Source organism: Dermacentor andersoni, chromosome 8, assembly GCF_023375885.2.
Source record: "Dermacentor andersoni chromosome 8, qqDerAnde1_hic_scaffold, whole genome shotgun sequence".
Classification (NCBI taxonomy): Eukaryota; Metazoa; Arthropoda; class Arachnida; order Ixodida; family Ixodidae; genus Dermacentor; species Dermacentor andersoni.
In genome coordinates this window covers 105,031,704-105,050,575 of record NC_092821.1, presented here as the reverse complement: position 1 = coordinate 105,050,575, position 18,872 = coordinate 105,031,704, and the positions used below count along the sequence as shown (strand labels likewise).

At 47.2% G+C, this 18,872-nt stretch overlaps 1 protein-coding gene and 1 pseudogene across 1 annotated transcript; one reads left to right on the top strand and one right to left on the bottom strand.

Moving 5' to 3' along the window:
- Positions 1 to 4,499: 4,499 nt before the first annotated feature.
- LOC126529498 (U2 spliceosomal RNA) lies at positions 4,500 to 4,678 on the bottom strand (annotated as a pseudogene).
- Positions 4,679 to 16,500: 11,822 nt separating this feature from the next.
- LOC126529464 (uncharacterized) lies at positions 16,501 to 18,073 on the top strand. Its single transcript, XM_050177058.3, has one exon. It carries the CDS (start codon positions 16,883 to 16,885, stop codon positions 18,071 to 18,073), a length of 1,191 nt encoding a protein of 396 aa, XP_050033015.1. The 5' UTR covers positions 16,501 to 16,882.
- Positions 18,074 to 18,872: the final 799 nt, after the last annotated feature.

The window sequence follows — 18,872 nt, the reverse complement described above, 5'->3', positions numbered from 1 at the left end:
CACAACGGCCGCATTTGTCATCCCACAACTTGGAATTACTCAACGATTTCGATTAGACCACAAACCGACATCTACGGCTGCGGAACTTGCGGGAACACGGGAGGCTGTCCGTTTTATGAGAACGCAGACACCCCATAAATGGACGATATTGTGCGATGCCAAATCAGCGCTACAGGCGCTAAAATACTTTTTCAAGAAAGGACCATACTATCTGCTCGTGCTGGAAATCGTCGAAATTCATCACTGTGCCGAGTTAAGTGGCCACGCGATCACCTTTCAATGGGTGCCTAGCCATTGTGGTGTTTTTGGTAATGAACTCGCTGACAGTGAGGCAAGATCGGCCTCCTCTTCCTCTGATGAAGTACGGATTGCCTACTCGCGACCTGACACCAACTCCATGATCAAGGCACTCATGCAGGACCTTACAAAGGCTTACAGAGCCCACTCTGGTAACATTCACAGACGTCTACATATGATTGACTCAGACGGTAAATTCTGTCTGCCCCCGAAGCTTACACGGAGCAAAACATCATTGCTACACAGGATTCTGCTCGGCGTTGCTTTCACCCGTCGCTACGCACACCTCATCGGCCAATCGAACAGCCCTGATTGTGAACACTGCCAGATGCCCGAAACACTGCAACACGTACTGTGCGACTGCCCAGCATATATGCTGGAGCGAAGGACGTTAGACAGTTTCCTAGCCAGCGTTGGCAGACAACTACTGTCGGAGGAAGCTATCCTCGGCCCATGGCCTGACACTGCAATTTCAATGCGTGCAACAAAAGTATTGTTGAAGTTCCTGCAGGACACCAAGCTCGACGAGCGGCTCTAGCGAGGCAACTGTCTCATGTACATAAGCACTCACCACTTCTCTTATCATCATCATCCATCCCAATACTTTTACTCCCCTTCCCTCTTCCCCAGTGCAGAGTAGCAGACTAGAGCGCACTAACTCAGGTCGACCTCTCTGTCTTTCCTATCAATAAATTCTATTCATATATATATATATATATATATATATATATATATATATATATATATATATATAACCGGTGCGAACAATCTCATCATTCCTCGTTTCTAAGTCTTTTATCGAATATATATATATATATTCGATAAAAGACTTAGAAACGAGGAATGATGAGATTGTTCGCACCGGTTTGTCTGGTTTTTCAGAGTGAATGACACGGCAATGGCAGAAAGATTCTTTTTGACGACCAAAAAACTCGAAGACTTCATCGGTGCGCCCCCTCTTCAGGGAGCGATCAGGTAGCGGGGGGAAGGAACCAGGTGAGTGTATTTTTTGTAACAATGCCAGCCACCCACCGTGGAGCCCTAAAAGGGTACGCTGCAGGACCTGTGAAACAGGTCCTGCAAACGCCAGCTGTATGACCTAACTATAACCGAACTATACCTATACAACCTAATTATAACCGAATATGACATAACCTAGGTCAACTAATCACACAGGGTTAGCCCTCGCTGCCTAGGAAATCGGAAGTAATGCAGAAGAGAGGAGAGGACAGGAAAGATTAGAACTCATAGAGAAAGACGAAGACTGGAGAGGAGGATAGGAAAAGGCAACTACCGAGTTCCCCCTGATGGGTCAGTCCGGAGGTGCCGTCTACGTGAAGCCGAGGCCAAAAGGGTATGTTACCTCTACCAAGGTGCCTTAAATGTCCAGACACTCAGCATCAGCTCAACCCCCAGGATCCTCTTTTCCCCGGACATGGCTAAGCCTCGCACGGTTAGACGCGAGAGGGCCCAACCCTCATGTGATCGGGTGCGTGGTGTCGTAACGCACTAAACGCCTGCTTACGCAGATGCCACTGCGGGGAAACTTAGAGCTAAAGTGCTTAGTACATCGTGAAGGTCAGAGCAGAAATTATTGGATGCAGTGAGCGAGTGCTAACAGGCACAAGAAAATGAAGTACTAGTAGCCTACTGATAATTGTACGCACACTATTTCTAATGGTGTTGTCAGGACGACGGCGTAGGATTTTAGATAATCACGGACAGCGAGGAGGACACCACCTCCTGAGCGAAGACTACGATCGAAGCGATAAAATTTGTTAAGCGTTTGCGCACTCAAAGATTTCGCTCTCGGCAACTGCATCGGAAAGCCATGTCTCAGTAAGAATGACATTGTCAGCTGAGCACGTATCGATAACGGCAAACAAGGCATACTGCATAAGTTTAAGTTATGGGGTTTTACGTGCCAAAACCACTTTCTGATTATGAGGCACGCCGTAGTGGAGGACTCCGGAAATTTCGACCACCTGGGGTTCTTTAACGTGCACCTAAATCTAAGTACACGGGCGTTTTCGCACTTCGCCCCCATCGAAATGCGGCCGCCGTGGCCGGGATTCGATCCCGCGACCTCGTGCTCAGCAGCCTAACACCACAGCCACTGAGCAACCACGGCGGGTTGCATACTGCATACACTGCGTACATTTGTGTATAAGATAGACGCGGATTTGGTAGTGTGGTTTTTAGATAGCTACGAAGGGGCGGACGAACTACCAGGGTCAAAAGCCTGATCAAGAAAGTTATGCGAGAGACGCCCGAGGAAACTTCAGAAACTGTATCCGTTAAAGCGCTGTAGATGTAACACGTTTGCTTAATGTGCAGCCTATTGTGCCGTAACGTGAACTGCTGTCTTTGCCAAATTTTGTTAGTTCTTTTACGCGATCGCCTTGTGACCCGACAGAAGTCCTCACTAACTGAAATTCCCGACCCCCTGAGCTTGCCGCGCTGAGCAAGAGCAGCACCTTTACGCTTGAGGACGTGAGGATGGCAATAATTGGACAATCCTAGCCGATAAGCGGGAAAATTTCCGTCATCAGGAATGCCAAGATTAAATTTTTTTTCGCGCAGGACATGACGCACACACTTTTCAGCTTGAGACCAATTTTCCGATGAGGTGTTACCGATGCCGTAGAATGATAAATTATCCGTACGGCATCTGCCCCCGAGTTCATCAACACAGGAGTTCACTATAGTTTCATTCCAAATAACCTTGCTAACAGTGTTAGGCAGAGCGGCAGTTATCTGTGCAACACTGCGCAGATAACTGCTATCTGCCTAATGTGATACGCAACATGATATGTACCTAACATGATACGTATCATGCGACTCAAAAGCGGCTTATACGGTAGCAAAGCCTCAAGGCTAGATATGACACTTTCACTTACAGTTTATTTTAACTTCTGCTAGCATGTTAACTAATTCCGCATGCTGTGAGTTGGATTTCGATGATAGCGAAGCAATAGCAGCTAAGACGTCGTTATTCTGTGAAGTGTCGCCTCCGCGGGGACCTGGGTTTGGTTCAACGTCACCAGCTAAGACAAACAATTCGAAAACATGCAGACACTCGCAGATACAACTCAAAAACACTTGTGGACCAGGGAGTAGCAACAAACAAGTAACAAACAAGCAACAAACAAGGTTTGGCACAATGTGATGAGTTTCTACGAGCCTGCACAAGAAAGCAGAATGGGTTTTGAAGCGACGGCATTGCTGTCATTCCCCCCTGTCCACTGAAGACGCTGGGTAGACGGTCCGGCTTTAAATCCAAGTTGGGCTGCGATGTCGTTGACGATGGTGCTTTTTTTTAATATAGAGGAAGCCACGGCCGTCGGTGCTATAGAAACACTGTTCACGTCGGAGCTAGGCGATGCGACAAACAAGCACATTGACGACTGATCGGCGAAAGCTGGATCCCCCAAAGAAAGGCGATAGCCATGTATGCAGAACGAATGGAATCTGCGCAAAAAAAGCAGAATGGATTTTGAAGCGACTGCGTTGCTGTCTCTCCCCCTCCCCCCTGTCCACTCAATTTGTGCTATGTCCCTCAGTCGATCGATTCTTAAGAAAAATGGTTAACGTTGAAAAAAGAACACCTGGATAGATTGTGGCCTGGTACAAGGATTGGCTCTTCCTCACCTTTGATTTCGCTGCTTCTGCGATAGGCCCAAACAACGAAGAACGGTGGGTGACCTGCATTGTGACATCGCAATAAAATAATAACCCGCACGCAATGTCTGAAGCCGAAGTTAAAGCTTTATTTGCCTGCCTTTCTTTCCTACACGCGGGTTCCCATGATTCACATTCAAAATCAAGAAAGAGGCTGACAGATGGAATAGCACACTGTAGTATAAAGACTTCCATCTCTCCTTGTACAACCAGCCGCCACCGACAACAACCGCACGTGACGTCACTGTACTAACGTTTTAAAACTAACACGCCAAAGGTGACGAGGCCGCCTTTGACGAAGATAGGCCCTCATATCTAAACGTTGGCTAGCCTTTCTGAGGCACCTTATCCCTGTTTATAAGTATTATTTACATTATCACTCAGATACACACGGCCAGCTGACGACAAAATATTCGTTCTGGTATTGCGAGTTGGCCGGTGTGACTGGAGCGCCGCAACAGCAATTTTACAGCGAAGCTGTATATTGCTAGTTTCTAGCGGATCGACGTCCCTAGACCAAAAGACCATGGGCCGATCCCGCAAATGGTGCAATACTGGGCTGACCCGCGGCGCAGGTGAAGCAGACTTATAGCCCTCCGCCAACTTGCAAAAATAAGTTTGATATCTTGCACCCAAACACAACCCGTATCAGATATTAAGCTGATAAGAACAGACACTGCATTTTGACCCGCGTCGGCCTCGCCTACGTTCGCACCGCCCTTTCTTTGTCGGCGTTCCAAACGCTTGCATATCTCCTTTCCTTTCCTTCCGCTCTACCGTGGTGGCGGTCCCGTCGAAACATCGCGCCTGTCTAGTTTCCTTTCGCTCCTCGGCGCTGTGGTCCCGTCGTCCACGCTTATGTATACAAAAATCACGGCAAACGAGTCCGTAGCTATGTTCGAAATTCTGTGTCGCCTCTGTGTCGTATACTAAACAGCTTCGCTGGCCATCCACCTTCGCAGAGTGGAATGGCTCATAAGTTTGTTTTGTTGCGATAGCAGTCATACGGACACTCGAGGCGTGTTCGCGCCGCTGCCGTTGGCGCCACCGCCGTCGTGCTATCTCGCCATCAACGGCGCATGCGCCGCTCGCACGCGGAGGGTTATGGGGTTCTCCAGAGATGCGGAGTGCGTTTGACTGCAAAGTAAAACTGACGAAGCGAAGTGGACGCACCGTCTGCGCACCGCTCAGTCGGTTCGGTGCATGGCGGAGCGTGAGAAGCGGTGCCACGCTTCTCGTCTCGGAGGCCACGCGTTCTCACGCACAGGCGCACCACGCGTTTCGGAGGCCGCGCTCAGGCTTCGCGGTGGCGGCGCTAGATGGCGCCGAGTGCTCTTACAGTGAAAAGCGAAATAGGAGTCCCCCGCTGCAGTATACACGCCTCATATATAACTCCTTTCGACGATGGCAATACGCTGTATCGCTGTATTGATTCAATGGTAAACGCATTACCATCGACAGTCATCGTTGAGTTGGGTTTTTCCGAATTTATTGCATGTCACCCCCCATCGATATACAGCAGCCGCATTCTGCATTCGATCCCGCGACCACGTACTTAGTAGCGCAACGCCATAGCCGCCAAGCCACCACGGCGGGTCGCGAAGCGATCGAAACACCCGCTCAATTACTGAGGTCACTACTGGGACGCGGAGCGACGTTTTTTTGGCTGCATGAGTAGTACAGTACACTGCCATATCGAAGACATTTAAGTGCAAACTGATGATAGCGACCCGCCGCAGTTGCTTAGTGGCTATGGTGCTGGGCTGCTAGGCACGAGGTCGCGGTATCGAATCCCGGCCACAGCGGCCGCATTTCGATGGAGCAAAATGCGAAAACACCCGTGTACTTAAATTTAGGTGCACTTTAAATAACCCCAGCTGCTCCAAATTTCCTAAGTCCCCCACAACGGCGTGCCTCATAATCAGATCGTGGTTTTGGCACGTAAAACCCCATATTGTTTAACTGAGGATACATTTGCGTTTGAACCGTAAAGGCTACTCAACAATAGACCATATTCACACTATCAATCAGGTGATAAAGAAATATGCGGAATATAACCAACCCTTATATATAGCTTTCATTGATTACGAGAAAGCGTTTGATTAAGTCGGAACCTCAGCAGTCATGGAGGCATTACGGAATCAGGGTGTAGACGAGCCGTATGTAAAAATACTGAAAGATATCTATAGCTGCTCCACAGCCACCGTAGTCCTCCATAAAGAAAGCAACAGAATCCCAATTAAGAAAGGCATCAGGCGGGGAGATACGATCTCTCCAATGCTATTCACAACGTGTTTACAGGAGGTATTCAGAGACCTGGATTGGGGAGAATTGGGGATAAGAGACAATGCAGAAAACCTTAGTAACTTGCAGTTCGCTGATGATATTGCCTTGCTTAATAACTCAGGGGACCGATTGCAATGCATGCTCGCTGACCTGTACAGGCAAAGCAGAAGGGTGGGTCTAAAAATTGATCTGCAGAAAACTAAAGTAATGTTTAACAGTCTCGGAAGAGAACAGCAGTTTCCGATAGGTAGCGAGGCACTACAAGCGGTAAGGGAATACATCAACTAAGGGCAGGTAGTGACCGCGGATCCGGATCATGAGACTGAAATAATCAGAAGAATAACAATTGGCTGGGGTGCGTTTGGCAGGCATTCTCAGATTATGAACAGCAGGTTGTCATTATCCCTCAAGAGAAAAGTGTATAACAGCTGTATCTTACCAGTACTCACGTACGGGGCAGAAACTTGGAGGCTTACGAAAAGGGTTCTACTTATATTGAGGACGACGCAACGAGCTGTGGAAAGAAGAATGATGGGTGTAACGTTAAGGGATAAGAAAAGAGCAGATCGAGTAAGGGAACAAAAGCGGGTTAATGACATTTTAGTTGAAATCAAGAAAAAGAAATGGGCATGGGCAGGACATGTAATGAGGAGGTAAGATAACCGATGGTCATTAAGGGTTACGGACTGGATTCCGAGAGAAGGGAAGTGTAGCAGGGGGCGGCAGAAAGTTAGATGGGCGGATAAGATTAAGAAGTTTGTAGGGACGACATGGCCACAATTAGTACATGACCGGGGTAGTTGGAGAAGTATGGAAGAGGCGTTTGCCCTGCAGTAGGTGTAACCAGGCTGATGATGATGATGATGATGATGATGTTGATGACCTTTGCGTTGAGCGCGCAAGGAAAACGTGTGTAGCGTGCGCTGTGTTTCGCTGCTGCGAAAACTCAGGTAAATGAATTATTATGAGGCGTAGAGAAAAAAAAAGAAATGCCAGGCTCTTTTAGATCCATGGTCACAAAAATTATACCTACGCCATGTATCCCTGCTCGACTTCTTTTGAGGTATAGGTAGGGTAAGAATACGGAGGCAAATATGAATCATTTTACGAGTTCGCGTAGTAACTGCGTCAGTCAAACATCAGAACTACTCATGCACGTTCGTTAAGTTGGAAATCGTGATTTTCGCACGATCGCGTGGCATGGAGCAAGTCTTAATTAGCATAACACAGGTGCGAGAAACAAGCTTTCGATTGTGAAACAACGGGCAGAAACCCGGTGGCGTTACCACCTCAATAATGGAATGACAGCTAATACCTTCTGGAACTAGGTAATCACATTGGTTATTTAGTTAAGCTGCTAATTGGACAAGCGGCTACAGCCTGAACAGATGTTTATAGTGCTGCAAGTGCTACTGGGCTGTGTGGTGACGGCATGCGGTGACAGTATTTGACTGTGATTGTATGTCTATGCTCCTTTCTTTCTATATCTCTACTTTGCTGTCACTTTACCTCCCCCTCCCCTCTCTCCTGAGCGTAGGGTAGCGAACCGGATCTACACATCTGGTTAACCTCCCTGCCTTTCCCCTTTCTTCTGTACCTCTCTCTCTCTCTCTCTCTCTCTAGCTAAGCTGCACTGCACCCAGGATGTAATGCGAGGAATTTGCTAGAAAAACAACCACAAGCGCCGACGGTGCACGGAGAAAGCGACGGCGGTTTCTCGAACCGGAAGTCGCGGAAGAATACGTCGTACCCCACAATCCTTTGCGAGAATATGGGACCCGGTGATTCCTCAGCAGCAGTGAAAGTCACCGATATCAATGTATTAATCGTTTCAACCTGCTCCAGAATCCGCTTTCCCCGCCGACCGCAGCGCCACACCCTGACGGTTTTCAGCAGCGGATGTAAAGCAGGAAACACGAGAAGCGTATACTTATGTCGTTCGTTTCGAGCAGTTGCGCACAGAGGTCAAACTATACACGCTGATGCCTTGCATGTAATCGATGCTTTTAAACAAAAAAGAAAACGTGTTTTGTGCTTTTTTTTTAACTGTACATAGGTCTCAGCTGTGTGCAGCATGAATCAAAAACCTCGGCAACTGGCACCATAGGTGCGCTGTCCAACGCGTTACACAAAACGCCGTCAGTACAGATTCTATAGGTGTTGCCTGGCGCCCTCTCACGTCGCGTTGCTCTGGGCGTGATGGCGATCCACGTTTCTTCCAAATTTGTTTAATCAAACGGGGTGGATATTCGCAGTATATTGCGTTCCAATTCCGTCATCTGAAAGAAGCTGATTAGAGAGATTGAGCTTGCCCGTAAACGGCATCACAACTGTTCACCGGTACACAGAAGACAAGCGTCCTCGACCACCTCAATTGTATCGGACCTCCATGGCATTAAAGGTCGCGTCATTCGGGTTTCAGAGCCGCGGTATACCGTGAAATGGTAAAAGAAGCGGTAGCACACAATGCTCGCTTTAGGAAATGTATACACGCGCTCACCGCTGCTAGCATTCATCGCAGAAGCGTTACGATCATAATGACAATCGCAAGCACTCGCGCGCAGTCCTCACATGTTTTCAAAGTTTCGCCGAGAGCCGTTCCGTTTTCGTTGCTTTGGCGAAGGACAGTTTCTCTGCCACCCCGTAACACAGGCGCCCAATGCCAAGTCCTCACACTGGCGTTCGAAATAAGATCACACGCTCTACACAAGCAGGAACTGCATAAATATATTATTCGCTAAAAGCACTTTTTCTTTTTTCTAAATATCATCGGTCGACATGGAGTCAATTGTGCACATGTTGTCGGCCTTTCTCGCGCTGTCCGTGCTTTTTCTCTTTATTCTGCTGAATTTGGAGACTTTCGAGCACAGGTGTGCTGTTGCGCACGCAATGGCGGAACGGCTTCGCAAAAAAAAAATAATGGCGGAAAACTCTGCTCGATCGGCTGCCATACACCCTAACAAGCAGCTGGCAATCACTGCCCTAATTTTTGAGGGTGCGATGATTAATGAAAAAATGGACAGTGTGAGGGTTCGAGCATTGAGCGAGAGCGATGAATCCGCGGGTAAATACAGTGTATCTTTGTACCAGAAGGTCACCTGCTGGAAATCACGTGTTTAAAAACTTAACTGGACGTTGGAACACGTGACATTCGGATTGTCGCGCGCGGCTTGGAATGCTACAGGTCACGCAGCCATCCGCGCTTTTCGCTGCAGTGGGGGGAAATCAAGGCTCGCTCATTGCTTGCTGCTAATCCTATCGTTAAACCGGCGTAGAATAGGGCAAGCACAGTACTTTGCCAAACCCATCGCACCTCACCGCGTGGTGAAAGCAAGTTTCCAGTTATCGTCGTACGAGCCTGGGAAGTAGGAGGAGGCGAGGACAAGTTCTGTGTGCATTTCAAAAACGCTTACAGTCCCCTGTGAACAAAAGTGAGCACCCAGGAAATTTCTGGTATGTTACGCAATCTGCAATTATCCTGGGCACAATGGCACAATAGCCTAACCTGCTGGCCTAGCTGGCATGCAGTCATGGTGCACCGTGCACGGCGCTTGCTTGCTTGCTTGCTTTTTCTCCCAGCAGCCACAATTGAATGAGTTGCCTTAGGACCACGTTGAAGGTGTGGTTGCAGACATGTGTGCTTGAAGGAATGTAGAGTAGGGCGACTAGACTGAGCCAAACACTCAAATCAGAAGAAAGGATCCTTCCGCGTTTTGCCCACTTTGTAATGTTTAGTGGCGCCACATTTGACAAATGTTGGAACTGATGTGAAACAGCTTGATTTTCTTTTCTTTTTTTTTTTGCGCAGGTGGTGCAACCAGCAAAAAGCACCTGTGAGATTTATTATTTATCGGAAATCTTTTGTTTCAAGCACTGCTTAGTACAACTCGTGAGTACTAGTAATTACAAGACATTGTATGGCTCTACTAATGTGCAACACTCGTTGTGAATAAGCGTGTACGTGAAAAAGAATGTCAATTTGCACGGACCTCGACAGTAGAAAAATTTTCTCATTTCACTGCTGCCTTGTAGATACCTTAATCAAGACGAGGCAACTTTCTCTTCATAGAATTGCAGAGAAGGGCCTGCTGCTTGATTATTGAAAATTTCAGAGTATCAGCTTGAACATGTTTGCCTATTCTTCGGTAATGCGCGGCCAAGTATAGCCATAAATTGCCAATTGGAAGTAATAATAACTCATGAACTGTTAATTAGAACACTAAACATCTTCGCTTAGATAATAAGTGCACTGTAGCCTAGAAAACCACTAAATATTGTTGTTTTGCATTGAAAAGGAAGTTATTAATTCATAATCTTTTCTTTTTTGCCAATTTTTATTAGGGCCTATGTAAGTTTTTAATTGCGTTACACGCAATATTTCTTCACAGAAACCTCGTATAACATTTCATTTAAAGGCACAGCAAACTTCACTTTGTTATGTGGAACAGTTCTGTCGGAAACGCAGTACAGCGGAGGTTAGTGCAGCAAAAACGCCGTTTTTCTATCACACTGTTTTGATCGCCCTTGCGTAACGCTTCAGGCTAGGTGATATTACGAGGCGTCGTTGTAAAGCTCAGAAAGTAAGCTTTCTAATGCAATGTAGTTTACATCCATCCAATGAGCACAGAAAGCACAGTGCATCCGCAAACAATGACTAAAATGCGGAGCGCGTGCCGCCGGAGTGGGATCGCCACCTTACGCAAGCGAATGTCTTTCCCCTGGCACGATATGCGGACGAGGAAGGATGGAGGACGAGGAGGAAACGCAGCGTCCGCCGCCTGGCGGGGCGTAGCCCCCTAGCGAGCGGCGCACGAAGCGCGCCTTGCGCGCCCTCTCCGGTGCTGACGTCAGAGCATGTAACGAGCGCGCGAGCGCAGCTGTTGCGAGCAAGCGAGCGAGCGAGCGAGGAGGTGTGTGCCGGGAGAGAAGTGAGAGAGGAGGGAGTGACGTCGCAACCGCTCTGCTAGACAGATGTTCAGTCTATGCCAGGCAACTGGTTTCCATTCATTAGCCGGTTAAATATCATGTGACCTTCTTGTGCGTATACTCTTAAGCAAAGTTACACCCTTTGGAGTGCCCCTTCTGCCACACAACACTAATCGTTATCTGCCTTGATGCGTTTCCTTTCTTGAAAACGCCGCGTCCGCTACTTTCCTGTCGGGAATGCTATCATGCTGATAACGCGCATGCCCTTCGTTACTGGAAAGTACCGGGCTCGCAGCGTTAAAGAGAGGAAACGTATGAAGGCAGATGACGATTGTCGTTGTGTGGCAGAAGGGGCACTCCAAAGGGTGTAACTTTGCCTAAGAGTGATTAGCTATAGCGTCATTAGTGACGTCATTACTTCCGCTTTCTACTTCCCGGTTTCCAGGAATTTCGCCAAGTCGTGCTCACGTGGCGAGTCTCTAAAGTCTACGATTCTGTGCTTTAGTGTGCGGTAATCAGTGATTTCTAATTCTTATTATTCCAGACACTTCAGTAACTCAACTTTTAACTAACCTTATGCTCGGGTATCATATCTATAATGAGTCCCATGAATTTTGTACAGTACTATTCTTTTTTTATATATACTTTTCTTGTGTATATTGAATTTCGCCCCGGTCGTCTCAGGAGGTGAACCGGAAGTGTTGCGCAAGAAACAAGAGTGTCACTATAGAAGCCCGCGCCACTAATGATGCAATGGCCAAGTTCTACCTTTCGACTTGTGCAAAGACGTCGGCTCCAACAATCACTAGAATGCACTATTCATTTCTTGTTCGGCCTTATGCGACTACAAAAACGCAGCAAAAATGTTTATCCTGCGTTCTGGCTAAAAAAATATCCTCGGAAGAAGTTGCTACCAGCGCTGCCACGCTAAGGTAACATCGTCCGTCAGAAACAGCGGCAACAGATTGTCGTCGGAAGGCCACAGTGGGAAGGCAGCTTTCGCTACCACTGAATGAAAGCAGCGTTTTGACTGGAAGCAGCGTAATGAATGCGAGAGGATGTGCCTATATTTATTCGTGTGATTTTATTTTGAATTTGTAAGCCGAACAACTGTTTTTTTTTTTGCCCGCGTCAGTTGCGATTTTTTTTTTTTTACATCCTAGGTCTTGATGATACAAAGAACGCGTTGTGATGCCGAGCTCTGAAGGTGAAATATGGCCGCTGGGCCTCAATAAGGACTCCTCGCCTGTATTCATCAGCCCAGGAAAGAAAATGGCCGTGTCGGGAGAAGGCCTGGACGAGGGCTTCATTGAAGACGATGTTTCCAAGGGGAAGTTCATTACACGTTGTGTTACGTTTACAACCTACACAGTCTTAATTCTTTCAGAGATTTCATCAATATTACACATAATAACACAATCACATATATTATTTGCAATCGCATGACTATATGACAGAGATACTTCAGCAATTGGTCATTTTTGCCAATACATTTCAACCATGTGTATTCATATACATTATGCAATTATACAAGATTTGTATCGTACTCATTGATAATTACATTTATCTATATTTTTATTCCATATTTGTGCGTGCGTATGTTTTATGACTATGACTATGAGCAATGATTGACCATTTTCTATATATATATATATATATATATATATATAGAAAATTATCAGTCATAGCTCTCGTAGTATAGCCCTCTGGACCGTTTCCTTTTTTTTTTCTTTCGAAAGTAGTCCTATTAGGGTTATTATAATTACACGAAGGTATTTCGCCCTCGTCAGCAGCAGTCCTTGAGATAGTTATTCTGGCGGCTAGCTTCCCACGCTATGCGTGCCGCCCCCGCACCTGGTTAAGCTGTTCCTAGACGCTAGAGTTATACTATGTCCGCGCAACCTTGAGCGATCGGAAAGCGCGTTTTCCCCTCTTGGCCGGCGGAGAAGGGAGGCTTTGTTTCCGGCCGCAGAGCCCTCCACGTCTCAGTAAAGTGCCTGGTGGTGGTCTCGTGCGTACGATACCCTCTCGGTGAGCGCATATTCCCCCCTCATCTTTTAAGAGGTTCAATACTTACAAGCATTGGTCTCGCAAACCATATTTATTTCAAGGGAATTTTCCACGTCTCAATAATTTCTCTCGTCGTATTCGAGTGTTGATTGCCGTGCTATCGTTTGATAACGAAGCTTTCCCTCAAGTCTGAATATTTTAAGGCAGTTTTCCTAGTCTCTAAAGCCGCTCGAGTTCGCTCTTCTCCTCGGGCGGCCATTTTTCCAAGAAAGTATGCCTTCCAACTATCGCGGACAACATTAGTCCCTTTCCTTGTAAGTATGAGGCTCGGAGCAGGAGCTATGGCGCTTGAAAGTAACCTGGGGCCTGACGAACCAACCGACTGAGCTATCTTTCCGGGCAACATCCAACGGTCATGAGTTCAAATAACCTGTTATGTTCGTTTTTTCCCCCCTTTTTCTTTCTTTCTTTTCTTTCTTTTTAATGTCTTTTCCTTTATTTTATCACTGTGCGGGAACCCTTCTAAAATAAAAAAAGAAAGATATATATCTTCAATTATGTATGGCCACACATGTGCAGGTCATAAATACCAGGTTCTCTAGCCGAGTGCCATCCGTGCGGTATAACCGAGCTCAGATGGGTCCACCTTGACTGATCAAATAGGGCACCACTGTAGGTTAAATGAGGCGTACAACTCCTGCGGGACCCGCCGTGGTTACTCAGTGGCTATGGTGTTAGACTGCTGAGCATGAGGTCGCGGGATCGGATCCCGGCCACGGCGGCCGCATTTCGATGGGGGCAAAATGCGAAAACACCCGTGTACTTAGATTTAGGTGCACGTTAAAGAACCCCAGGTGGTCGAAATTTCCGAAGTCCTCCACTACGGCGTGCCTCATAATCAGAAAGTGGTTTTGTCACGTAAAACCCCATAATTTAATTTTTAATTTAACTCCTGCGGGGTCGGTAGAGTATCCGCCTCCCGTGCAAGAGGACCGTGATTCAAATCCCGGTGCCGCACAATTCTCCACCGGGAAATACAAAAAAAAAAAACGTGTGTTGAGAAAATTGCACAAACAGGCCTGGAGTGCGGCCTGATCCCGGTGACCAGAACCGATAACGCACTCTCTCACCAGAGCAGGATTGGCCACCCTGGTGCAGTACTTGGCCACAACCTCCTATATGAACACAACAATCAAACCCCGGCCCTCAGTCCCCAGCAGCTGCGAAGCAACTGACCACGGCGGCGGTCAGACCTGCGACGCTGCAGAGGGTGCTAAGAATCCCTGGCTCCGGACAGGCCGCCATTGGAATATGAACCTGGCAACGTTTAACGCTAGAACGTTATCTAGTGAGGCGAGTCTAGCAGTGCTATTGGAGGAATTAGAGGGCAGTAAATGGGATATAATAGGGCTCAGTGAAGTTAGGAGGCCAAAAGCAGCATATACAGTGCTAAAAAGCGGGCACGTCCTGTGCTACCGGGGCTTAGCAGAGAGACGAGAACTAGGAGTCGGATTCCTGATTAATAAGAACATAGCTGGTAACATACAGGAATTCTATAGCATTAACGAGAGGGTGGCATGTCTTGTTGTGAAACTTAATAAGAGGTACAAAATGAAGGTTGTACAGGTCTACGCCCGTACATCTAGTCATGATGACCAGGAAGTCGAAAGCTTCTATGAAGACGTGGAATCGGCGATGGGTAAAGTCGAAACAAAATACAGTATACTGATGGGCGATTTCAATGCCAGGGTAGGCAAGAAGCAGGCCGGAGACAAGTCAGTGGGGGAATATGGCATAGGCTCTAGGAATAGCAGAGGAGAGTTATTAGTGGAGTTTGCAGAACAGAATAATATGCGGATAATGAATACCTTTTTCCGCAAGCGGGTTGGCCGAAAGTGGACGTGGAGGAGCCCGAATGGTGAGACTAGAAATGAAATCGACTTCATACTCTGCGCGAACCCTGGCATCATACAAGATGTAGACGTGCTCGGCAAGGTGCGCTGCAGTGACCATAGGATGGTAAGAACTCGAATTAGCCTTGACTTGAGGAGGGAACGGAAGAAACTGGTACATAAGAAGCCAATCAATGAGCTAGCGGTAAGAGGGAAACTAGAGGAATTCCGGATCAAGCTACAGAACAGGTATTCGGCTTTAACCCAGGAAGAGGACCATAGTGTTGAAGCAATGAACGACAATCTTATGGACATCATTAAGGAGTGCGCAATAGAAGTCGGAGGTCACGCCGTTAAACAGGAAACCAGTAAGCTATCGCAGGAGACGAAAGATCTGATCAAGAAACGCCAATGTATGAAAGCCTCTAACCCTACAGCTAGAATAGAACTGGCAGAACTTTCTAAGTTAATCAACAAGCGTAAGACAGCGGACATAAGGAACTATAATATGGATAGAATTGAACAGGCTCTCAGGAACGGAGGAAGCCTAAAAGCAGTGAAGAAAAAACTAGGAATAGGCAAGAATCAGATGTGTGCGTTAAGAGACAAAGCCGGCAATATCGTTACTAATATGGATGAGATAGTTCAAGTGGCTGAAGAGTTTTATAGAGATTTATACAGTACCAGTAACACCCACGACGATAAGGTGAGAGAGAATAGGCTAGAGGAACTTGAAATCCCACAAGTAACACCGGAAGAGGTAAAGAACGCCTTGGGAGCTATGCAAAGGGGGAAGGCAGCTGGGGAGGATCAGGTAACAGCAGATTTGTTGAAGGATGGTGGGAACACTGTCCTAGAAAGATTGGCCGCCCTATATACACAATGCCTCATGACCTCGAACGTACCGGAATCTTGGAAGAACGCTAACATAATCCTAATCGATAAGAAAGGGGACGCCAAAGACTTGAAAAATTATAAACCGATCAGCTTACTGTCCGTTGCCTACAAAGTATTTACTAAGGTAATCGCAAATAGAATCAGGAATACCTTAGATTTCTGTCAACCAAAGGACCAGGCAGGATTCCGTAAAGGCTACTCAACAATAGACCATATTCACACTATCAATCAGGTGATAGAGAAATGTGCGGAATATAACCAACCCTTATATATAGCCTTCATTGATTACGAAAAAGCATTTGATTCAGTCGAAACCTCAGCAGTCATGAAGGCACTACGGAATCAGGGTGTAGATGAGCCATATGTAAAGATACTGGAAGATATCTATAGCGGTTCCACAGCCACCGTAATCCTCCACAAAGAAAGCAACAAAATCCCAATAAAGAAAGGCGTCAGACAGGGAGATACGATATCTCCAATGCTATTCACAGCATGTTTACAGGAGGTATTCAGAGACCTGGAGTGGGAAGAATTGGGGATAAATGTTGATGGAGACTACCTTAGCAACTTGCGATTCGCTGAACGTCAACTTTCATCGAGCGGCCGTGGCCGTACATTGCGAGGAGGGGGTCTTCTGTGTTTGCCGCAAGATGGCTCTGCGTGTGCGGAGAGCGCAGAAGAAATTTAGCGGAAACGTACTTCGCTACTCGTGAAACTACGACTTCTGTAAGTTACATGGTCATAATTACCGATATACACCGCAGTATAACTATCTAAGGCACGTTTATAAGGCAACACCGCATTCACTAGAGGCGGTTTTGTCCCGCTTTAAAGGAACGAACTCGTGGCTGAGGAAGAAGAAGAAGAGGCTTGTTGGAACAGCCACGTTTGCGATGAGCTCCGCTGGAAACAGCGCATCGGCCCTCGGCCGAGGATCACACCCACCGTCAACTACTGATTCCGGTAATTATAAAGTCGTTCTCCCTCGTCTACCGACTGGCAACACCGTTCTCAATTCAGTTTTCCTGCATGCTGACCTGGTAGGGCGGCCGTATCGGGCCCCGGACTTTCGCGATGCTCTCCTTTCAGTGCTAAATGCAACTGATATCCTCGGCGCTGGACAATACCAGAAGAGCCATTTGTGGTTAGTCACATGTGTTAACAGCATCGCGAAACAGAAACTTGTCGACAAAGGCGAGTTGCTGGTGAAAGGCCTCAAGTGCCTTGTCATAGACCCGGAATGCAAAAATATCAAGATGAAGCTTCTTTGGCTTCCCCCACACCTCGAACATAGACGGATTGTTGAAGCGCTAGAGCCATATGGCACAGTGCAGTCCATCACGAGAGAAATGTGGCGGTGTGACGGCATGGAGGGCTGGCAAATGACTAATCGAGACGTCGCGTTCACATTGAAAGATGGGGTTTCTGCCAGTAATCTGCCACATCTATTGAGCATATATGGCCACCAGTGCCTTATCTTGATTCCTGGCCGACCACCACTTTGCCTCCGGTGCAACAGAGTTGGGCATATCCGGCGACACTGTAGAACACCGCGCTGCAGTAACTGTCACCGCTATGATCACCCTGCAGATGCATGCATCGGAACCTACGCTGACAAACTTCGTGCAAATAGACCAGCTGAGGATGATGCCATCACCGATCATCTAATGGACGTGAGCGAAGTTGTGGACGCAACTGGCGAAACACTCCCTGAGTCTCATCGACAAGAACAGATTAAGCCGTCATCGGCTGACATTAGCGTTAGCCAGAAGCCTGCGAGCGAGGATGACACTAAGGCACCTGATGACGAACCAACTGTGTCTTGGGCAGAATCTCCACCAGTTCAAGATCGCCCACCGTCAGTGGAATCTGGATCGATGTGCGAGGCCGCCAAGAAGCGTCCACCGCCATCCGACAATCCATCGCCCTCGGCAAAGGAGGCTCGCGTTCCCAAGGTGTCAAAGTTGACAAAACCGCTCCGGGGAACACCTACACCTGCTGATGTACCTTGTGTTAACGTGCACAAGTCCATAGTGCATCACCTCATCAAGAAGGGAGTGGTGCACCTCTGGAGCAGCGTTTAGACGCTGCACCTACATAGGTAATCATGGCGGGCGCTCTTCCCTTCCATTTTGGCACTTTAAATGTCCGTGGCTTACGAAGTAAGCGACGGCAAGTACAGCTTTTTCATTTGTTACGCAATCGAAAATTAGATATTGCTGCTATTCAAGAAACAAAGATTGAATCCGACGAAAACACAGAAATAGCTCTATCTCCATTCATATCTGACTATAATGTTTGTGTCAGCCATGCAGTAGGCGTTTCCGCAGGCTGTATGTTATTTGTTAGCAAACATTTACAATGTGATTCGCTACATTTGTTTACAGATAGGGAAGGGCGCCTAATCTGCTGCGATATTGATATCAGTGGCACGAGCTTTAGATTTGTGTGTGTTTATGCCCCGAACAAGTTACGTGAACGCGAGTGTTTCTTCTTATCTCTAGAACATCATTTCTGTACTGATCGTGCATTGGTCCTCTTTGGAGACTTTAATTGTGTATGTAACGCGCAAGATCGTACATCACTGAAGCTGAGACATGATCCAAGTAGTGATGCGTTGCAACGCCTAATATGTGATTATCAGCTTGTGGACATTGGGGAAAATGAAAAGGCGGGATGTCGATATACGCACTTCCAGGGTACCTCGCATGCAAGGCTTGACCGAATTTACGTTTCACTTAGCGCGCTACCTCTTATTCATGGTTACACTGTGCATCCTATATTCTTTAGTGACCATTGCCTAGTCTCAGCATCTTTTGGCAGCCGTCGGTACCACAGTCGGCGTATGTGCTGGGAGCTGTGGAAGTTTAATAACCAGTTACT

What these genes read in the sequence shown, in the direction of transcription:
- LOC126529464 (XM_050177058.3), top strand. Translation starts at nt 16,883, where the DNA reads ATGAGCTCCGCTGGAAACAGCGCATCGGCCCTCGGCCGAGGATCACAC.